The sequence below is a fragment of the Syzygium oleosum genome, unplaced genomic scaffold (genome assembly GCF_021117445.2).
Source record: "Syzygium oleosum isolate NSW1041296 unplaced genomic scaffold, Sole_v2.1 Sole_v2.02, whole genome shotgun sequence".
NCBI lineage: Eukaryota > Viridiplantae > Streptophyta > Magnoliopsida > Myrtales > Myrtaceae > Syzygium > Syzygium oleosum.
Window position 1 is genome coordinate 2,102,841 of NW_026607486.1, and position 18,727 is coordinate 2,121,567.

Below are 18,727 nucleotides of genomic sequence, written 5' to 3' on the forward strand. Positions count from 1 at the left end.
GCTAGTTAAATATCTTCATTTTATCCTTTCCACCGTGCAATCAATCATCCGAAGAGACAGAAATTGGACTTGTCGGGCTTGTAATTTGATCCATAAATTTTTAATTTATTTATTATAATTTCTGAATTTTTATCAAATATTTAATATGGTTCCTGAACTTTCAATTAGTTCAATGTAGTCCCTGAACTTTTGGTACATGTTCAATATAGTCCCTGAATTTTATAAAAATGTTCAATGTAGTCTTTACATTAATTCAAGTTCAAGGACTATATTGTATATTTTCATATAGTTTAGGGATTAAATTGCACATTTACTAAAAGTTCAGGGACCAAATTGAACAAATTGAAAGTTCAGAGACCACATTGAATATTAGGTTAAAGTTCAGGGATTACATTGAACAAATTAAAAGTTCAAGGACCAAATTGCACATTGAATTAAAGTTCAGAGACTGTTTGTGTCATTATCCTTTCATTTTTTGATCTGTATTCTTTTCTCTCTCTCTCTCTTTTTTTTTTTTTTTTCAATTTCATCCTTGTCATTCAACCTATTTTTTCAAGAGAAGAAGAGTGAGGTCGGCAATTACCCAATTTAATCCTGAGAAAATATTTAGCGTGTTAAATATGCCACCCGGGATTTACATTGAACCGCCCAGAGATCGAGATCGATACGTTGACAATTCGGGCCCAACCAATCAGATTTTCAATATTTCTAACTCTCCTCCCTCTTTCCCCTCTCTTTCCCCCTCTCCGTTGCTTCTCCGTTTATTGACCGTTATCTCTCTCTCTCTCTCTCCAAGTTCACAACTTGGCTCAGCTCCGCTGTCTCTCTCTTCCTCCCTCTTCATGATCAAAACTCACTGCTCTGCTCTCTCTTCCCTCTCAGCGGACTGCACCGTTTTCTCCGCCGTTGCCGCCTTCACAAAGGAAAGAGAGAGCAAAACGGAGAGATTTTAGTCGTGAAGAGGGAGGGAGGGAGAGAAAGAGTTCAGCCACATCGTGAAGAGGTAAAGAGGCAGAGGAGAGAGCCTTAACGGAGAGAGAGAGAGGGGAATCGGAAATTTTGAAAAATCTAAGGACATGTTCACTGGAAATCCTAAAATTTGTCATGAAAGTGCAATCGAGTCCTAAAACTTGCAAAAAGTTCAATCAAGTCCTAAAACTTGTCAAATTGATTCGAATGAGTCCTAAAGTTAACACCGTCAAATTTACTAACGAAAAATACTGACGTAGCGCTGGCGTGGCTTTTTAAATAATTTTTAATACTAATTTTATCTAAATTAAATTTAAAAAATAAGCTAAATAATAAAAAATAAAAAAAGGAGGAGGACGAGGAGAAGACCCACGATGGCAAGGGGCTGTGGCCAAGCCCTCGCCGATGGCCGCCGCCACAACCGCCGGGAAGGGCTAGCAAAGGTTGCTTGGGCCTTCCCGAAGGTCGGCGAACCTCGCCCCAGATCGCCTGGGCCGGCGAGGCCTTGCCCAGCGTCGCCCATCCCAAGTGAGGCCTCGCCGGCCGTTACCAACCCCAGGTGAGGGCCGGCAACTCTTGCTCAAATCTAGGGCAAGGGTCGGCGACTCTCCTTCGAATCTAGGGCGAGGGTCGTGCCCTCCCCCAGATCAGGGCTTGCAGGCCCTCTCCGAGGCCTCGCTTAGGGCCGGCGAGGGTCGCCAGCCCTTCCCGATGGTTGCGGCGATGGCCACTGGTGAGGGCTTGGCCACAGCCCCATGCCACCGTGGGTCTTCTCCTCTTTTTTTTTTTATTTGAACTTTTAGCTTTTTTATCAAATTTAATTTGTATTCTTTTATTTTTTTTCCTGATGTGGTGCTTGTTGGACGCCATGTCATTGCCACGTATCTAAAAATAATAATAAAATAAAATACGTTAGCATTTTCCGTTAACCTAGTTGGATGGTGTTAATTTTAGGACTCGATTGAACCAACTTGACAATTTTTAGAACTTGATTGCACTTTTTGCAATTTTTAATACTCAATTGCATTTTCGTGACAAGTTTTAGAACTTTTAGTGAACATATTCCGAAAATCTAACAGGTGGGCAACGATTGCCACGTGTTGATCTTTGGGTAGTTTAATGTAAATTCTACGTGGCATATTTAACACACCCAATATTTTCTCATCAAATCTAAAATGCAAATATATACTTCTTTATTAACCTCTTACCTTTAAACAAAATTTAGGGATAGGTGTATCGAAAGTTCTAAAACCTTTCACAAAAGTACAATTGAGTCCTAAAACTTTCAAAAAGTGCAATCAAGTCATATAATTTGTCAAATTGATGCAATCAAACTCTTCCATTAACACCATCTAACTTTTTTTTTATCAGAACACCATCCAACTTGGCTAACTGAAAATGTTGACGCAGCTTTTTTATTTTATTTTATCTTTTCTACATGGCGCTGACATGGCTAAAACATGAAAGATAAGGCCAAAACGACATCGTTTTGGTCCAGATCTAATTTTTTTTAAATTTAAATATTATTAAAATTAGATTAAAAATATACCAATTTTTTTTTAAAAGATGAAGGCAAGAGAGGGCGAGGGCCTGCAGGACCCTCGCCGTTGCTGCCCACCTTTGCTGGAAAGGGTCGGCAGGAGTCGTCGAGCCTCGACCAATGGTCAACGGCCCTGGTTGACTGAAGGTGAGGGGCGGGCCCTCATAGAAGAAAAAAATTACAATATTTCAAAAATTGCCCACCCAGTATCGATCGTGCTACATAGGATGGCTGGCATTGATGTTATCAATTTTTTGGCCAAAATTGACCAGAATGACTATATCGGTATATCGTCAAAATATTTATAAATAAATTAACATAATTGAATTATTTATGACTGAATTTGCTACTGTACAATAGATTTATGCCTTTTTGGGTAATTTTCCTCTCATGATTGGCTATTAAAGTAACACCTACCATAATACAATTTTTGTTTTAATATAATCGCGTGTTATTTGCTTAACTCTTACTTATAATCATAAATAAAATATTAAAATATATGTAATATTTGATATAATAATTTTTATATCTAATAATATACTTGATATTAAACTCATGAATCATCATTGATTATCAAAGTTAGAATTATTTTATTCCCTCTAATGCTGAATTAATGGATATTTTGGGAATTGGAATGCAAATCCTCTATTATTAATTAATCTTTGATGAAACCAAATAGTGTAATGGGTATTACATTACTTAAACCAATAGCTATTATATTGCAATTTTATTCCAATATTGCAACCAAACGGCCCGTAAACAACTATTAAATCTCAAATTCTCTCTAATTAATCTCTTAACGTTTTTCGACAAAAAAAAATCTCCTAACGTTCAGTAACCATTAGAATCCAAACAATTCCGGAATAACCCCTAACTCATAATAGCCCAAAATAACCCCTATGGGGTTAACCCAAAGTCCAAACATCTCCCGACCTTGTGATTTGAGAATCTTTTTGCATAGTACATCTAATCTAACGGGAGGCGAGGCCCCAATAACTTTTACAGAATGAATATTTCGTTTATTTTTCCCATGGTTGAGATCTTTGCAGATATTTCTTATCTTTTGGCGTAGTCTATCTAGCCAAATCAAGTTGTTTTGCCCGAATAATGAGCACAAGTCGCTCACAAGTCACAAGCTTTTGGTGCAAATATTTTTATATGGATGTCCCTTATATAGGATAGGATCCTCATGCAGGATATATCTATATTTGATTTTCACATGATATTTTTGATAGATTTAGAATTTTGTTATTTGATGGATATCTTATTGGGGTCTTCTTAATGGTTAATCATACCTAATGAGAAAATATTTTCATTTCTAATACATAGATAATGCATATTATGAGAAATACAATTTTTGGAAATGACAATTTTTTTTTCAATGGTACGTTTAACAAGTGCATGGGGAGGCACATGTTAATAAAAGCCATCTCATTTTGACATCATTACGATCCTAAAGTTTGAGGAATATAAATAAACACTTTTTTTTCGCTCTTGTAAGACTGCTTGCCCTTTGACCTTGGATTTGATGACAAAATATTAACAATATATCTCTCTTGAGTTCGTGGGAATAAGGACACTACAAGTGCTAAAAGTTGTGTACGGCGCTCACTTTAGTGCCAAAAGTTTCCGCCAGATCACTTAAGTGCCAAATTTTTTGAAAAACGATCACTTGAGTACCAACTCCTGTCGGTTTGGTCGGAAATCCGCCGTGCATTTTTTTATTAGTTTCTGAAGCCAATGTGGCTCATCGGAGGTTTAGTCAGCATGTACACTTCAAAACGACATAGTTTAGCTTATTCCTCCCAAATTAAAAAAGAAGCGCAAATTGAAAACCCTAATCGACCGAATTCACCCTATTTCAATTTGCCCCCCAAATTAAGTGTTGAAGCTTGCAAATGGAGGGCAAGAGCTTCAGCAGCGGCTCAACTTCCTTTCAACAAAGCGAAGAAGGAGGTGAGTGTAATTGTTATTGTGGATTACCGAATCCAAGAAGAACATCTTGGACTCGGTTGAATCCCAGGAGAATATTTCATGGATGCGCCAGGTATAGAGAAGGCTCAAAATGCAAATATTTCAAATGGGTTGATGCAAAATTCCCCGGTCAATCAACAGAGGCGATCTTGGAGCTGCTTGAAGGACGGCATCAATTCCACCTACATTAACGGACGAGTTGGATGATGTGGACTCTATGCAAGTAGAAATGAAGGGCTTAGCATCTCTGGCCAAATATTTGAGAAAGGAAGTTTCAAGGATAAAAAGAGAAAGAAAGTGTTATTAAGTGTTGAATGTATTGTTGTTGTCATGTTTGGTCTATTTTATGCTCAAATGTAAAGTGAGTGATAAGAAGAAGTATCTTAGTCTACCATAGTTGTGAAGATTAGTGGATTATGTACTTGTATTATGTAATTTATAAGTATATTTGGGTTGTAGGTTTGCTACAATTTTTGTTTGTATGCAATTTACGGTGGAAATGGAATGTTGGAATTCATTGGTTGCGAGCACTTACAAGTTTCCTTGATTAGTTGTGTATTGTCAATCTTAGTTTGATGTAATGGTTTGCTGGTAAAGTTTGCTGGTTTGCTGCAATATTTGTTGCAAACACCGGTCGAAATAAGGAGTGAACAAGTTGTCGAGTGATCATTTCAATGCCATAAGTTGTAACTAGTGATCATATGAGTGTCAAGTTTTTCTGAAAGTAATCACTTAAGTGCCAATCGTGGTTCAAAAGTGATCACTTGTGCTGCACAAGTTTAAAAAAATGGTTAAGTTGGTTTCACTTTTTTTTTTCACTTGTAATGCACCGCAACATACTAAATGCATTGTGCTCGGCTATCAATGCACTTGGCCACTCTTGTCCACGATCCTCGAGTCTGTCCCCCGTGCACTAGCACAATGCAAGCCACTAGACACATATATACGAAAATACTAGACGATGTAAGGAACTAGTGCATCTTGTGCACTGCCAGTATTTGCTAGAGTGCACCAGTACTTGCTAGTGTAAGAACAAAGGCACATGTTGTGCTTGCACCAGCATACTCGACCACTAAAACAACTAAAACCACTACCACCACTCTAGGCTACCAGCACCAACATCATCAGCATCACACTCGGCCACCAAAACCACCAGCACCATTCTTGGCCACCAGTACCACACCACTAGCACCACCACGTTGCTGGTGCAGTCTTATGCTTGCTGGTGTAAGCACAATACTCTGCACCAGCACGTGCTAAAGCATCTTGTGCTTGCACCAGCACCACCAGCACATACAACTGGTGCAATGCACTAGCACATAGTTGGTACACAAGATGCATCAGCACCCTGAACTGCACCAGCACAATTGCTGGCATCCACAAATGCACCAACACCCCCAAATGCACCAGCACACACAACTTCCACCAACAAAAAAACAACATCAGTCTCATCACACCCTTGTACCAGCAGTAGAACATAACAACCATTCGTATACCATCCAAAATCAAGACAAAAAATGATAACTGACAAAAATATCATTGCCATTGACATTGAACTAATTGTTTACAAAAAAAACAAATCTCTCACTTTACTTCCCCAATCATTCAAGGTTTCCCTCCCACCTAACATCTCTCACTTTTTGATTTGTAATAACAAATCAAAAAGGAGTATGCTCTGAGACACGAAGTGAGCGAGTTAGAAAAACAAACAGGGCTATGAGCATGCATGCTTTTCCACCACCATTCTTTTTTTGCCTTTTTAAAAAATGATAAAACGTTTGTTTTATTTTCAAAAGCTTAGAAACAAGGAAGCATGAGAAAAACCCAAACAAAAACAATGGCAACAACCCACAAAAAAAAAAAACAATGGCAGCATCTTCCATCAGTCAATTTGCACAACATCCCCAATTCCTTTTCCTTTTACACTTTTAACTTGATTCATAATCCTTGCACTCTTTCTAGCTGGACGTGCAGGTTATTTAACTGGCCTTCTAGTCCCATATACCTTCTTCTTAACAACAACAATTTTCTTTCTATCATATGTCATGTGATGGGAGCTATTCGTAAGGTCATTGTTGGTACCAACTTCAGTCGGTTCATATGGAACTGAGGCTTGGTTCTTTATTAATGGCTGTTTTGGAGCTGTAGCCAATGTCTTTTTCTTTGGAGCACTCTTCTTTGGCTTTGGCATAGCCCTTGACTCTTCAGTTGGGTCACTTTGAGAGATAAGCACCTTCGAACTTCTTCTAGGCTACAACAACATAACCATATTATCACCAATACATGAAATACGAATACCATAATATAAATTAAATGAACAAGTCCTACAAAACTTAAATTCAAAATAGTCATTCCAGTACGTTCGTCTGTGTAAAGGCCATAACCATATTGCTTTATCCTTTTCCCAAGAACTTCTCTTGTTCGCTGTGGTGCCTCAGTTTCAGCAACTTGCGGGGGAACAACTAGTGCAACCTGTGTAACCTCTGCAACCTGTGCAGTTCGTCGTCTTCTCACCTGAGAAAGACATAAAAAAAATTAAATTTTAAGCCCATAAAATAACACATAAAAAAAAACACAACCATGTGCAACTTACTAGATATTTCCTTGTTTGTTCAACGGTTGACTCGGTGGTTGTTGCTCCTATCCTGCCTGCAGTAGTCCCTACACCTGACCTCACAGTAGGGCCTTTTGTTGGCCTTTCAGCTGGCCTTGCACCTAACCCCACAGTATGGCCTTTTGTTAACCCTTTAGCTAGCCGTGCACCTGACCCTACAATAGGGCCTTTTGTTGGTTCTTCAGCCGGCCTTGCACCTGACCCCACAGGAGGGCTTTCTATTGAGCCTTGAGCTGGCCCTGCACCTAACCCTACATGAGGCCCTTCTGTTGCCCCTTCAGCTGGCCCTACAAGAGGCCCATCTATTGGCCCTACATCAGCCCCTGCAGTCTGTTGTTCTTGACGTTGCTTCTTCAATGCACATCCTTTCTTATTGTGCCCTTCCTTGTGGCAATAGGAGCACATCATCTTTGCCCCAGTCCTGGCTATTCTTCGACTTGAGATATCCCTCTTCTGCACTTTTCGTCTCATTCTTGGCCTTCTTATTTGTTTCTTTAGTAGCAAAGGTATACGGGCTTCGTGATTCGTTGGTTCCCAGAATTTGCTACTTCTGATAGGCTGCATCATGAATTGGTATGAAGTAAGGTATGTGCTTTTCTTGTACCAACCATCTAGGTAATCCTCTGGGTTTTGTTGCTTCATTTGGATAGCACAAATGGCATGGGCACAAGGAATTCTAGTTAGTTGTCAGGCTCGACATGAACACTTTCTCCTCTCCAGGTGGACGACATACTTATCATTATTGTTCATTATCTCATAGCCATTGTCTCCATTCTAAATTGGATGGCAGAACCTACTAGCAGCCAAGTTCTCATCCAATCTCTTCGCAATCCTAGGACCACATTCTCTAGTCCATTTTGCAGCCTCATCTCTTTGTCTATGCAGCCTAGTCATGACCATAACGCGAATGTCTTCGAGCATGCTTATGATTGGTTTGCAACTTGCCTCTATTATTCTGCCATTAAAAGCTTCACTAGGGTTGTTGTCTATGATATTGCATTTGAATTCCTCGCTCAAGAATGCCCTACACCAATGCTTAGCTTCTATTTGGAAGAGTGCTTCGAAACCTTCCTTTATCAGCTGCAACAACCTCTGTTGGGTCAATCTAAAATCAGCCATCTTGGTACTCTTTGCTATTTGCCAAAATTGCTTCTGCAGCTTATCTCCTTTGTAGTTCTTTGCCCAGTTTGCATATATGTGCCTTGCACACATTCTATGCTCGGCATATGACATCAACTCAGCCAAAGCAGGAACAAGTCCCTGCAAAAATTCAAACCAACAAATACAAGTAAGCAAAAATATGAGATTAAGTAATATGAAAAAGCTAATAATTGAGAATGGCATTACCTTTTGTTGGTCGCTCATGAATGCCCAACCTCCCCCATTGTCAATCTCAAGGTCAGCCATTAAATTTTTTAGGAACTATGACCAGGTATCCTTGTTCTCAATCTTCACAACAGCCCAAGCTATTGGAAACATTTGATTATTGGCGTCTCTCCCTATAGCAATCAACAACTCTCCCTTACATAATCCCTTCAGAAAACAATCATCCAATCCTACAACTCTTCTACAACCAGCCAAAAACCCCTATTTGCATGCATCAAAACATATATAAAATCTATCAAACTTAGGCCTACAGTCAGCTAGTGGCCTATTAACAACCTCTACACATACTCGACTAGATGAGTTTTGAAGCATGCATTGAAAAGCATAATCCCAAACCTGGGCGTATTCTTCCTTGTACCAACCCATTAATATTTTCATCACCCTTTGCTTCGCTCTTTTGCACTGAATTCTCGACACATTAACTTCCATCTACTCCTTCACTAATTGCTGAAACTGAGAACTCTTGATCTCAGGCATCGCCTTGATAGTATTAAAGAATTACCTCAACAACCAATCATTTGTTACTCTTTTATTGTCAAACATCATGGAACAACTATGTTCCTCCTGAAAATACCTAATCTTGAATTACCCCTTCCTACTCAGCGCGCCATAGATCTTCCACGGACAATGAGGTTGGGAACATTTACCTCTCACAAATTCCTTCGTATTTCTAATAAATTCAACGCTCCTCTATTCAGCAATGGAGTTCTTCATAATAGCTTCTTTAAATTATTTTGCATCATCAAATGTCATGCCTCCAGACAAAATAGGTTTGGCAACAGTCGGATTATAGCAAAGAAACTTACTTCTCCTTCTACGCACAGGTACATCATCATCCTGAAGCTCATTCTCAAAACTAGCATTCTCATTACCGCCATTTTCAGCCTCATCACTTTCATTACCTCCAGCTCTTTTATCTCTATTTCTGGCTTAGATTTACGCGTTTTTCCAAATGCTACAATTTTATTTCTCACAAATTCCCTTTGCTTTTGTCTTGACTGTGTAAGTTCATCATTATCTTCATCACTTGGGAAATTCACATTCGCCAAACCTTCATCATCTTCGTCACTCAATTGAGCAACTTCCCAAGCTAATCCAATCAATTCTTCATCAACTAATGTAGACTCATCCCTCTCCTTCCTCACTTGCCTCTCTTGTTGCCCTTCGTCTAATATAGATTCATTCTCGACCTGATTACTCGCTTGAATGCAATCTCCTACTTCTCTTGTTTCAGTACTCTCATCATCTCCATCATCCTCATCATCACTATAATACTCAACATACACCTTAGCTTCCTCACCATAAAGATAATGGTAAATGATATCCTTAATATCATTATCATCACTAAAGTATCTCAAAACATCCTTCAACTCCTTCCCAGGAACACAATAATGCAATTTTTGTACTTTGCATGGTAAATAATGCACTATATCCCTCATGAATTCAATGTATGATGGCTTCCTAACATCGACGAAAATAGTACCTTCATTTCCATCGGCATATTCCCATTCCTCAATGCCAATACAAATTCCCCACCATAACAAACAATGACGGCCGCAAGATTCTCCCCCATGACGACATTGCACCCAAGGAAAAAAAACATTAGCTTTTGGGACTACATAGCAAAAAGGACAACAATTTCACATGGATATCCCCACAATTGCAAAAAATTGATTAAAGAATGGACTTTACAGTTGTCGTTTTCTGGAACGAAACCAATAAAGTTGATTTAATCAATTCGGTCCCCACAATAGCATCGAATTGATTAAATAAAGTGAGTTCCCAACAATAGAAGCAAATATGTTTGCTAGTATCAAGAACCATGCCGTTTTCCTTCTCTATTATGAAGAACCATTTTCCCTCCAAGCCGAGCCCTAATTTTGCCTTCGTTGCTTTAATTTTGTAGTCGGAGCCTCAACAAAGAAGATGACCAACCTGAATGATCGACGGTGAGACGACGATAGCGAACGAGCGACGGCAGGCGGGCGATGGCGACCGAGCGACGGCGACCGAGCGACGGCGACTGAGGGACGGCGGCGATGGAGCAAGCTTTGTTCGTATGCAGTGGAGGGTTGCCAATTTTCTGCAACCCCCCAAGTGAACGAAGAATCTAAACGACGGTTTGCGTCGTCGTTTTCGCCATAGGCATAAAATGACGTCGTTTCGTTTGTTGGAGCCACGTCGGACGGAAAAACGATGTCGTTTTTTATGTCTACGTGGACTCTATTTTAAAAAAATATGTCATGTCACCTTTTTCTTTTAATTGTAAATGCCACGTGTTAATTTTGGCCAGAATTTCTCGTCATTGACATTTAAGTGATCGGTTTTCAAAAAGTTTGGCACTTAAGTGATCCGGCGAAAACTTTTGGCACGCCGTACACAACGTTTGACACTTGTAGTGTCCTTATTCTTGAGTTCATGCGTGTGCCCTTTGGCATATTTTATGAGTTTTACTTGTATTGCGAATTTCAGTTCGTGTTATTCTCATTTTCAATGGAAAAGAAGAAAAGAAAAGAAAAAGAAAAGGGTAAGAACACAATGAAAAATAGATTTGTATCTTCATATTTCACTCGTCAGTAATGCCACTGTGCGTCGCTTCGCTTTTTCTCAAAAAAGTGTTATTCGGGACATCAATTTACCTTTTGGATCGATAAGATTTCGATCTACTTGCAACCACAATTCCTAGAAGTCAAATACATTTGATGAACAGATGCAAATAAGTTTAAGTGATCTTATTATAAAAGAATTCTCCGAAAGGAAACAAAAAAATCACTCAATTTATGACTTAGAATGAAGATCGACAAACTTTCAACCAGCACTTATTGGGTACCTACAAATGCAATCGTTCCACGGATTATCCTCCTCCTCTTCCTCGCCTGAACTCCTCAGCGACCTCCACACCAAGCTTCCCACCTTAAATCCAGTCCCGAACGCCAGCATCCACACTCTGTCCCCTCTCTCGATCCTCCTCTTCGCCTCAAAGTACGCCAGCTCGTAGAACACTAGGCTGCTCGATGTGTTGCCGAACCGGTGCAGGCTCATCCGAGCTGGCTCGGTGGCCCCGTTGCTCAGTTGCAGAACCCGTGCCACCTGCTCGATCACTGCTTTCCCGCCCGTGTGTATGCAAATGTGCTCAAAGGACGTCGTGAAGTCCGGCACCACCGGTTTCACATGCCCGTGAGATAATGCCGAGACGAGCACTGAGCATGCGTAGGAGACGAGCTGGCTCCGCGGCAGGACACGAGGAGCGAGTATCTTGATGTGTTCGTGGAGGTTAGTTGCGGCGGCACGAACCAAATCCTTGGTGAGCGCAATCCCAGTGTTGCCCTCGTCGTCCTCTTCCTGGAACGCGGCCCTGTAAGAGCGGTCGTCGGCCCCATGGTGAGTCCTGAGTGAGCGAACGAGCTCGAACTTTGCGGCAGGGCGGCGGGCTGGCTCGCTGGTCAACAATGCGGCGGCGCAGCCAACACGGAAAATGCAGTTGCTCACGAGCATTGACCGGTTATCCCCAGAATACCAGTTCAGGCTGATGCTCTCAGTTATCACCACGAGGGCATAATGGACATTTCCGCTGTGACGCAGGACTTTCGCCGCCAGGTCTATAGAGAGCACGCCGGAGCTACATCCCATGCCGCTCAAGTCATATGCCTTGACGTCGGGCCTGAGCTTGTAACGATTCACGATGAGCGACGAGAGAGACGGCGACAGCGAGAAGCTCCCACACGTCACTATCAGCACATCGATGGCCTGCGGGTGGACGGCGGTCTTTGCGAGGAGCGAGTCGACTGCCGAGAAGATACCTTCCCGGGCTTCTTGCTTGGCGGACTCCAGCCTCGCCTCCTCGTAGTCGGTTCGGAGCATGAAGGGCGGGCCGTACGTCTCGTCCCCGAGGCCTGACTTGAGGTATATCTTCCGCATGAACTCCACGCTCTCGGGGCTGAAGCGCCGGCTCCTGCGCACGAAGCTCTCCGAGACTCCGTACGTGCACTTGCGGTCGGAGCTCGGCTTGAAGCACGAGTAGTCGATAAGGAAAACCGGGGTCGGGCGACAGTAGCAGTAGCACGAGAGGACGACGATGCCGACGAATGCGAAAGGAATGAACAAGGAGAGAGAAGCGAGAGAGGGAACGAAAGCGGAGATGAAGGGGCATGCTGTGGAGGTAATCTGGAGGATTTGGAGGATGGGTTTGATGAGTTTCATGTCTTGGTAGCTCCTCCGTTAGGGTTTTTGGTTTTGGTGGGATCTAGGGTTCGTCACCCCTTTGGTATGTGGATAGGTTTGAGAGTTGGGAGTCGATGGGATGAGGGAAAGAGCATTGGGAAGTTTCTTCTTGCACGGTTTTTATGCAGGTGCCGTCGCTCTTCAATAAATCAATCCACCTGTAATTGGTATATATCGTAGGCGCCGATACAAATGTGCTGCAGTTGGTAGTTGGTAACTCCGCATTAAATCAAGGGAAAAACCCTAGCTGACTGCACCGAGACTCTGCCGGTAGCAACGGTGAGTCAGGGCGTGGGAGATTTTTCTCGAGGAAAGGAAATCCCCCCCACAATCTCGGATCCAAATTTTTAACAACTTTGAATGATGGTGCGTGGGAGATTTTTCTCCTTCTATATGTAAAAAGAAGAAGCAGCAGCAGGTACAGAGAAAAAGGAGGAACATCCATGAAGGCTCTTCTTCCTTCTTCGCACGATACTTACTCACTTTACTTCCTTCACCGCGTCCGCAACCTCGTATCTAGGTATTCGCCGCAATACAGGTACGACATTCATTCACGCCATAAATTCATTCGTGGAGGAAGTCTTTTAAGGCAAAATTCTGAAGTTCGGTGCGAGGCCGAGCACCTTTTCCAGCGAAGTTATGACTTCCCTCCATGAAGTCTCTCCAGCAAATATTTCTAGTTGTTTCGCCCGAATAGTTTGCACAAGTCGCTCACAAGTCGCAAGGTTGTGGTGCAGATATTTCTATATGGATGTCCCTCACATAGGATAGGATCCTCATGCCGGGTATATCTAGTTTTGATTTTCATATGATGTTTGATAGATTTATAATTTTGTTATTTGATGGATGTCTTATTTGGGTCTTCTTCATAAGTGCTCCTGGACATTGGCTAATCATACCTAATGAAAAAAACTTTTTCATTTCTAATATACCGATAATACATAGGGATAATAATACAAATAGTTCATGAACTTTGGCCGAATGTACAATGTGGTCTCTAAACTTTTAATTTGTTCAATGTGGCCCCCGAACATCTAATATGTTTAATGTGGTTCATGGACTTTTGGTACATGTTTAATTTAGTTCATGGACTACATAAAAATGTTCAATATTGTCATTCTATTAATTCAAGTTTAAGGACAACGTTGAACATTTCCATATAGTTCAGGGACTAAACAAAACATGTACCAAAAGTTCAGGGACCACATTGAATAAATCAAAAGTTCAGGAACAACATTGCACGTTGGGTTAAAGTTCAGGAATCATATTGAACAAATTAAAAGTTTGGGAAACACATTTCACATCAAGCCAAAATTCGGGGACCATTTTTATCATTTTCCACAACACACAACACGAGAAATACAATTTCTGAAAATGATAAATTTTATCAGGTATGTTTAACAAAGTGCATGCGGCAGCACCTGTTAACAAAAGCCATCTTATTTCGACATCATCATGGTCCTAAAGTTTAAGGAATATAAATAAACATTTTTTCCTTTCGCTCTTGTAAGACTGCTTGCCCTTTGAACTTTGATTTGATGACAAAATATTAACAGTACAGCTCTCTTGAGTTCGTGCGTGTGCCCTTTCGCATGTTCTTACGAGTTTCGCTAGCATCGCGAATTTCCATTCGTGTTATTCTGATTTTCACTGCCTCAAATCTTTTCGGGCTAGAGAGTCCAATGACTCCGAATTGACCAAAATATCTCCTATGCTTCAGAAAATTTACGTGTAAAAAATAGAACCTTACCTCCCCTCTCCCTCTCCCTCTCCCCATGCCTGGCTCCGCCACGCTTGGTCCCTCCTCTGCGTCGCTCCGCCGTCCTCCCTTGCTACTCACGACCGTCACCTCCTACCTTTGGAGCTCCTCTTTTTCTCTCTCTCTCCCTCTGTATGTGGGCATGCACCGTCATATAACAGTCGGAGGTCAGGGAACTCTAGTCACCTCCGACATGGGATCGCGTGAGGTTGGTGCAGCTAGTGAGGTGAGTCTTAAGCGTTAACGTAATTCTTTTACGAGGAAAAAAACAGAATTATAGGGATGTTAGATCTTCATGATTTTTCATAATAAAAGGAATGAAGACATACATTTATCCATAGCAATACCCTTTGAAATGATTGTTGCAAAAACAGAAGAAACAAAGAAATTTGATTTCTCCCCTTAACCCACTTTTCCCCTTAACATACTTTTTTCTTAACATTTCATATCTGATGGATGATAGAATACAACCGTTTGTTGTCTTTGGTGGAGAGACGATCAGAGTCTATTTATACAGGCTATCGATCGGTGCATTTCATCAAAGCACATTCCACTTCGTAAGAGTCACACATCTTTGAAGGAATTGTAACTTCTCAATAGAATTGCGCATTTTCATCTTTTTTCATAGCCGATACATTTTAGCACTTAAATAGTCATTAAACCATTAACTAATAACATCATGAGAAAAGAGTGACGTGGAGTGGAAAATGGTGGTAACTGATGGTAACTGCTAAGGCAACTGCATGGTGGAGGATGGCAATTCTTTTTTTTATTTTTTTGGGTGACTAACGGTGTCGATGGAAAAGAAGAAACGAAAAAGAAAACGGTAAGAACGCAATGGAAATTAGATTTGCATTCCTCCGATTTTTCACTCGTGAGTAATGCCACTGCGTGTCATTTTTCTCGAAAAAGTGTAATCTTGGACGTCAGTTTACCTTTTAAATCAAGAAGATTTCGATCCACTTATAGCCACAATTCCGTAGAAGTCAAATACATTCGATGAACAGCAGATGCAGATAAGTTTAAGTGATATTAAAAACACGTAATTATAAAAGAATTCTCCCAAAATAATAAAAAAAAATTACTCAATTTATTGTTAGAATAATAGGAGCTCTCAATCACGTGAACATGAGATTAAAATTGATAAGTTTATGGTACCCGAATCAAAGGATGTCGTTATTGATCCAATAAGAAAGAAGATGTCATCATGTGGGTATAAATTTTCATAACTCTCCTCTATAATGTTTGTGCATTTTTCTCTCAATAATTTTATGGAAAATTGGGGAAGTTTGATAATTGGATGCCAACATTCTCCACCAAAAAGAAACCTTATATTGAGGAAGTGATGGGACCAATCATGGAGCTGCCAAATCTCTACTGTCCATCAATGTTTAAAATATGAGTTCTACATGCCTAATTCGATGTTACAAATATATACGCCCATAGTATATTTAATCAAATCAGGCCCATATCAAATGTTAAATAATATACTAGACCACATAATTGGGTTGGACCTGGTCAAGTCCAACAATTATTATGACTTAGAATTAAGACCAATAAAAGTTTCACCCGGCACTTATTGGGTACCTACAAATGCAATCGCTCAACGGATTATCCTCCTCTTCCTCGCACGAACTCCTCAGCGACCTCCACGCCAAACTTCCCACCTTAAATCCGGTCCTGAACTCCAGCATCCACACTCTGTCCCCTCTCTCGATCCTCCTCTTCGCTTAGAAATATGCCAACTCATAGAACACTAGACTGCTTGATGAGTTGCCGAACCGTTGCAGGCTCATCCAAGCCGGCTCGGTGACCTCGGCGCTCAGCCGCAGGACCTGTGCCACCTGCTCGATCACTGCCTTCCCGCCCGAGTGTATGCAAATGTGCTCGAAGGATGTCGTGAAGTCCGGCACCGCCAGTTTCACATACCTGCGAGATAATGTCGAGACAAGCGCTGAACATGCGTCGGAGACGAGCTGGCTCGGTGGCAGGACACGGGGAGCGAGTATCTTGATGTGTTCGAGGAGGTTAGTTGCGGCGGCACGAACCAAATCCTTGGTGAGCGCAATTCCAGTGTTGCCCTCGTCATCCTCTTCCTGGAACGTGGCCCTGTCAGCACAGTCGTCGGCCCATGGTGAGTCCTGAGTGAGCGAACGAGCTCGAACTTTGCGGCAGGGCAGCGGGCTGGCTCGTTGATCAACAATGCGGCGGCGCAGCCGACACAGAAGATGCAGTTTCTCATGAGCATTGACCGGTTATCCCCAAAATACCAGTTCAGGCTGATGCTCTCAGTTATCACCTCGAGGGCATAATGGACACTTCCGCTGTGACGCCGGATTTTCGGCGCCAGGTCTATAGAGAGCACGCCGGAGCTACATCCCATGCCGCTCGAGTCATACGCCTTGACGTCGGGCCTGAGCTTGTAACGATTCACGATGAGCGACGAGAGAGACGGCGACGGCGACGGCGAGAAGCTCCCGCACGTGACTATCAGCACGTCGATGGCCTGCGGGTGGATGGTGGTCTTTGCGAGGAGCGAGTCGACCGCCGAGAAGATGCCTTCCCGGGCTTCTTGCTCGGCGGACTCCAGCCTCGCCTCCTCGTAGTCGGTTCGGAACATGAAGGGCGGGCCGTACGTCTCATCCCCGAGGCCCGACTTGAGGTATATCTTCCGCATGAACTCCACACTCTTAGGGCCGAAGCGCCGGCTCCTGCGCACGAAGCTCTCCGAGACTCCGTACGTGCACTTGCAGTCGGAGCTCGGCTTGAAGCACAAGTAGTCGATAAGGAAAACCGGGGTCAGGTGACAATAGCAGTAGCACGAGAGGACGACGATGCCGACGAATGCGAAAGGAATGAACAAGGAGAGAGAAGCGAGAGAGGGAGCGAAAGCGGAGATGAAGGGGCATGCTGTGGAGGTAATATGGAGGATTTGGAAGATGGGTTTGATGAGTTTCATGTCTCAGTAGCTCCTCCGTTAGTGCTTTTGGTTTTGGTGGGATCTAGGGTTCGTCACCCTTTTCTACGTGGATAGGTTTGAAAGTTGAGAGTTTAGGGAATCAGGGAAAGAGCATTGGGAAGCTTCTTCTTGCACTGGCACAGCTTTCATGCAGGTGCCGTCACTCTTCAATAAATCAATCCACTGGCAATTGGTAAATATGCCGTTATAATTGGTAAACTCTATGCCGTTAAGGGAAACCCTAGTTGACCGCACCATAGATCTGTCAAATGGGTGTTGGCACGTAAATTTTGGCTAACCATTTTGTGATTAATTGCACAGAAAATTAGAGATTAAATTTTAACCCCTAAACAAAAATATTAAAATTGCATAGCATATAATTTAGGTTCATATAGGTTAATTGCATTCCATGTCCGATAGGCGGTAGCGAGTAAGCTGAAGATCCATCGCGTAATACGAGCTCGAATACCGAACGAAACTCGGCTCACTCAGAGGATAGGGGCCGAAAATCGCAAGTCTATAAGGCTTTGGCTGTCTTAATTTGAGCTTGAATCATCGCGTAATCCTGTTGCTCGCACGATCGTCATCTTGCCTGCGATGCTATCGCCGCCCTACACCGCGAAGGCCCTTGCCCAGGCGAGTTGCTGCTGCCCCTGCTTTGCCCTGCAATGCGTTGTCCGCCGAGAAGCCCAGCCGCAAGACGACGCCGACCCAGAGTTGTTGCACCGCGAATGATGAGTACGTGAGCTGCACTGCGACGGTCCATGCCGTACTTCCTGACCCAACGACCCGTCGCTGCCCCTGCAACGAACCGCGCTTGATCCAGCGCCGCGGCACCACCCTAAGACGATCTGCTGTTTCGCTGGTTTCCTGGTCCGAGTCACTCGCCGCGTTGATCAGAAAATCAATGTAAACCGAGCCCACCGCGAGCTGTGCCGTGTCCTCAGTGAACCAGACCAGCAACTTCGACACACCAGGGAGCTATTAAAATTTCATACAAAACCCGTGTGTCTTTTTACAGGTTTTCGAGAGGTCCAGCAATTTCGCCACACAAAGCCAGTCCTCAACCGCGTTTCGATTGGTTCTTTGCCTTGTTGTAAATTTTCTTACAGGTTCCCGGAGCAGCCAGCAATTTGCCGTGGATTCCACGAGCACCGTATCCAGCAGCCCTTCGCGACCCTTGGCGTAGTGCTTAACTCGAAGAAAGCTATTCGCCACTTAAGCGGTGACAAGTCCAATAGGTTCGTTGAGTGAATCTCAAAGCCAAATTCAGTGAAGTTTCAAAGAGAGGTCCGATTGTTGACT

At 42.5% G+C, this 18,727-nt stretch overlaps 1 protein-coding gene and 1 pseudogene across 1 annotated transcript; both read right to left on the minus strand.

Moving 5' to 3' along the window:
* Window positions 1-11,176: 11,176 nt before the first annotated feature.
* On the minus strand, window positions 11,177-12,812 carry LOC115684693 (3-ketoacyl-CoA synthase 4-like). Its single transcript, XM_056308741.1, has one exon. The coding sequence runs from the start codon at window positions 12,681-12,683 to the stop codon at window positions 11,292-11,294; it is 1,392 nt and encodes a 463-aa protein (XP_056164716.1). The 5' UTR covers window positions 12,684-12,812; the 3' UTR covers window positions 11,177-11,291.
* A 3,216-nt stretch (window positions 12,813-16,028) lies between these two features.
* LOC115684655 (3-ketoacyl-CoA synthase 4-like) lies at window positions 16,029-17,422 on the minus strand (annotated as a pseudogene).
* Between the last annotated feature and the right edge of the window lie 1,305 nt (window positions 17,423-18,727).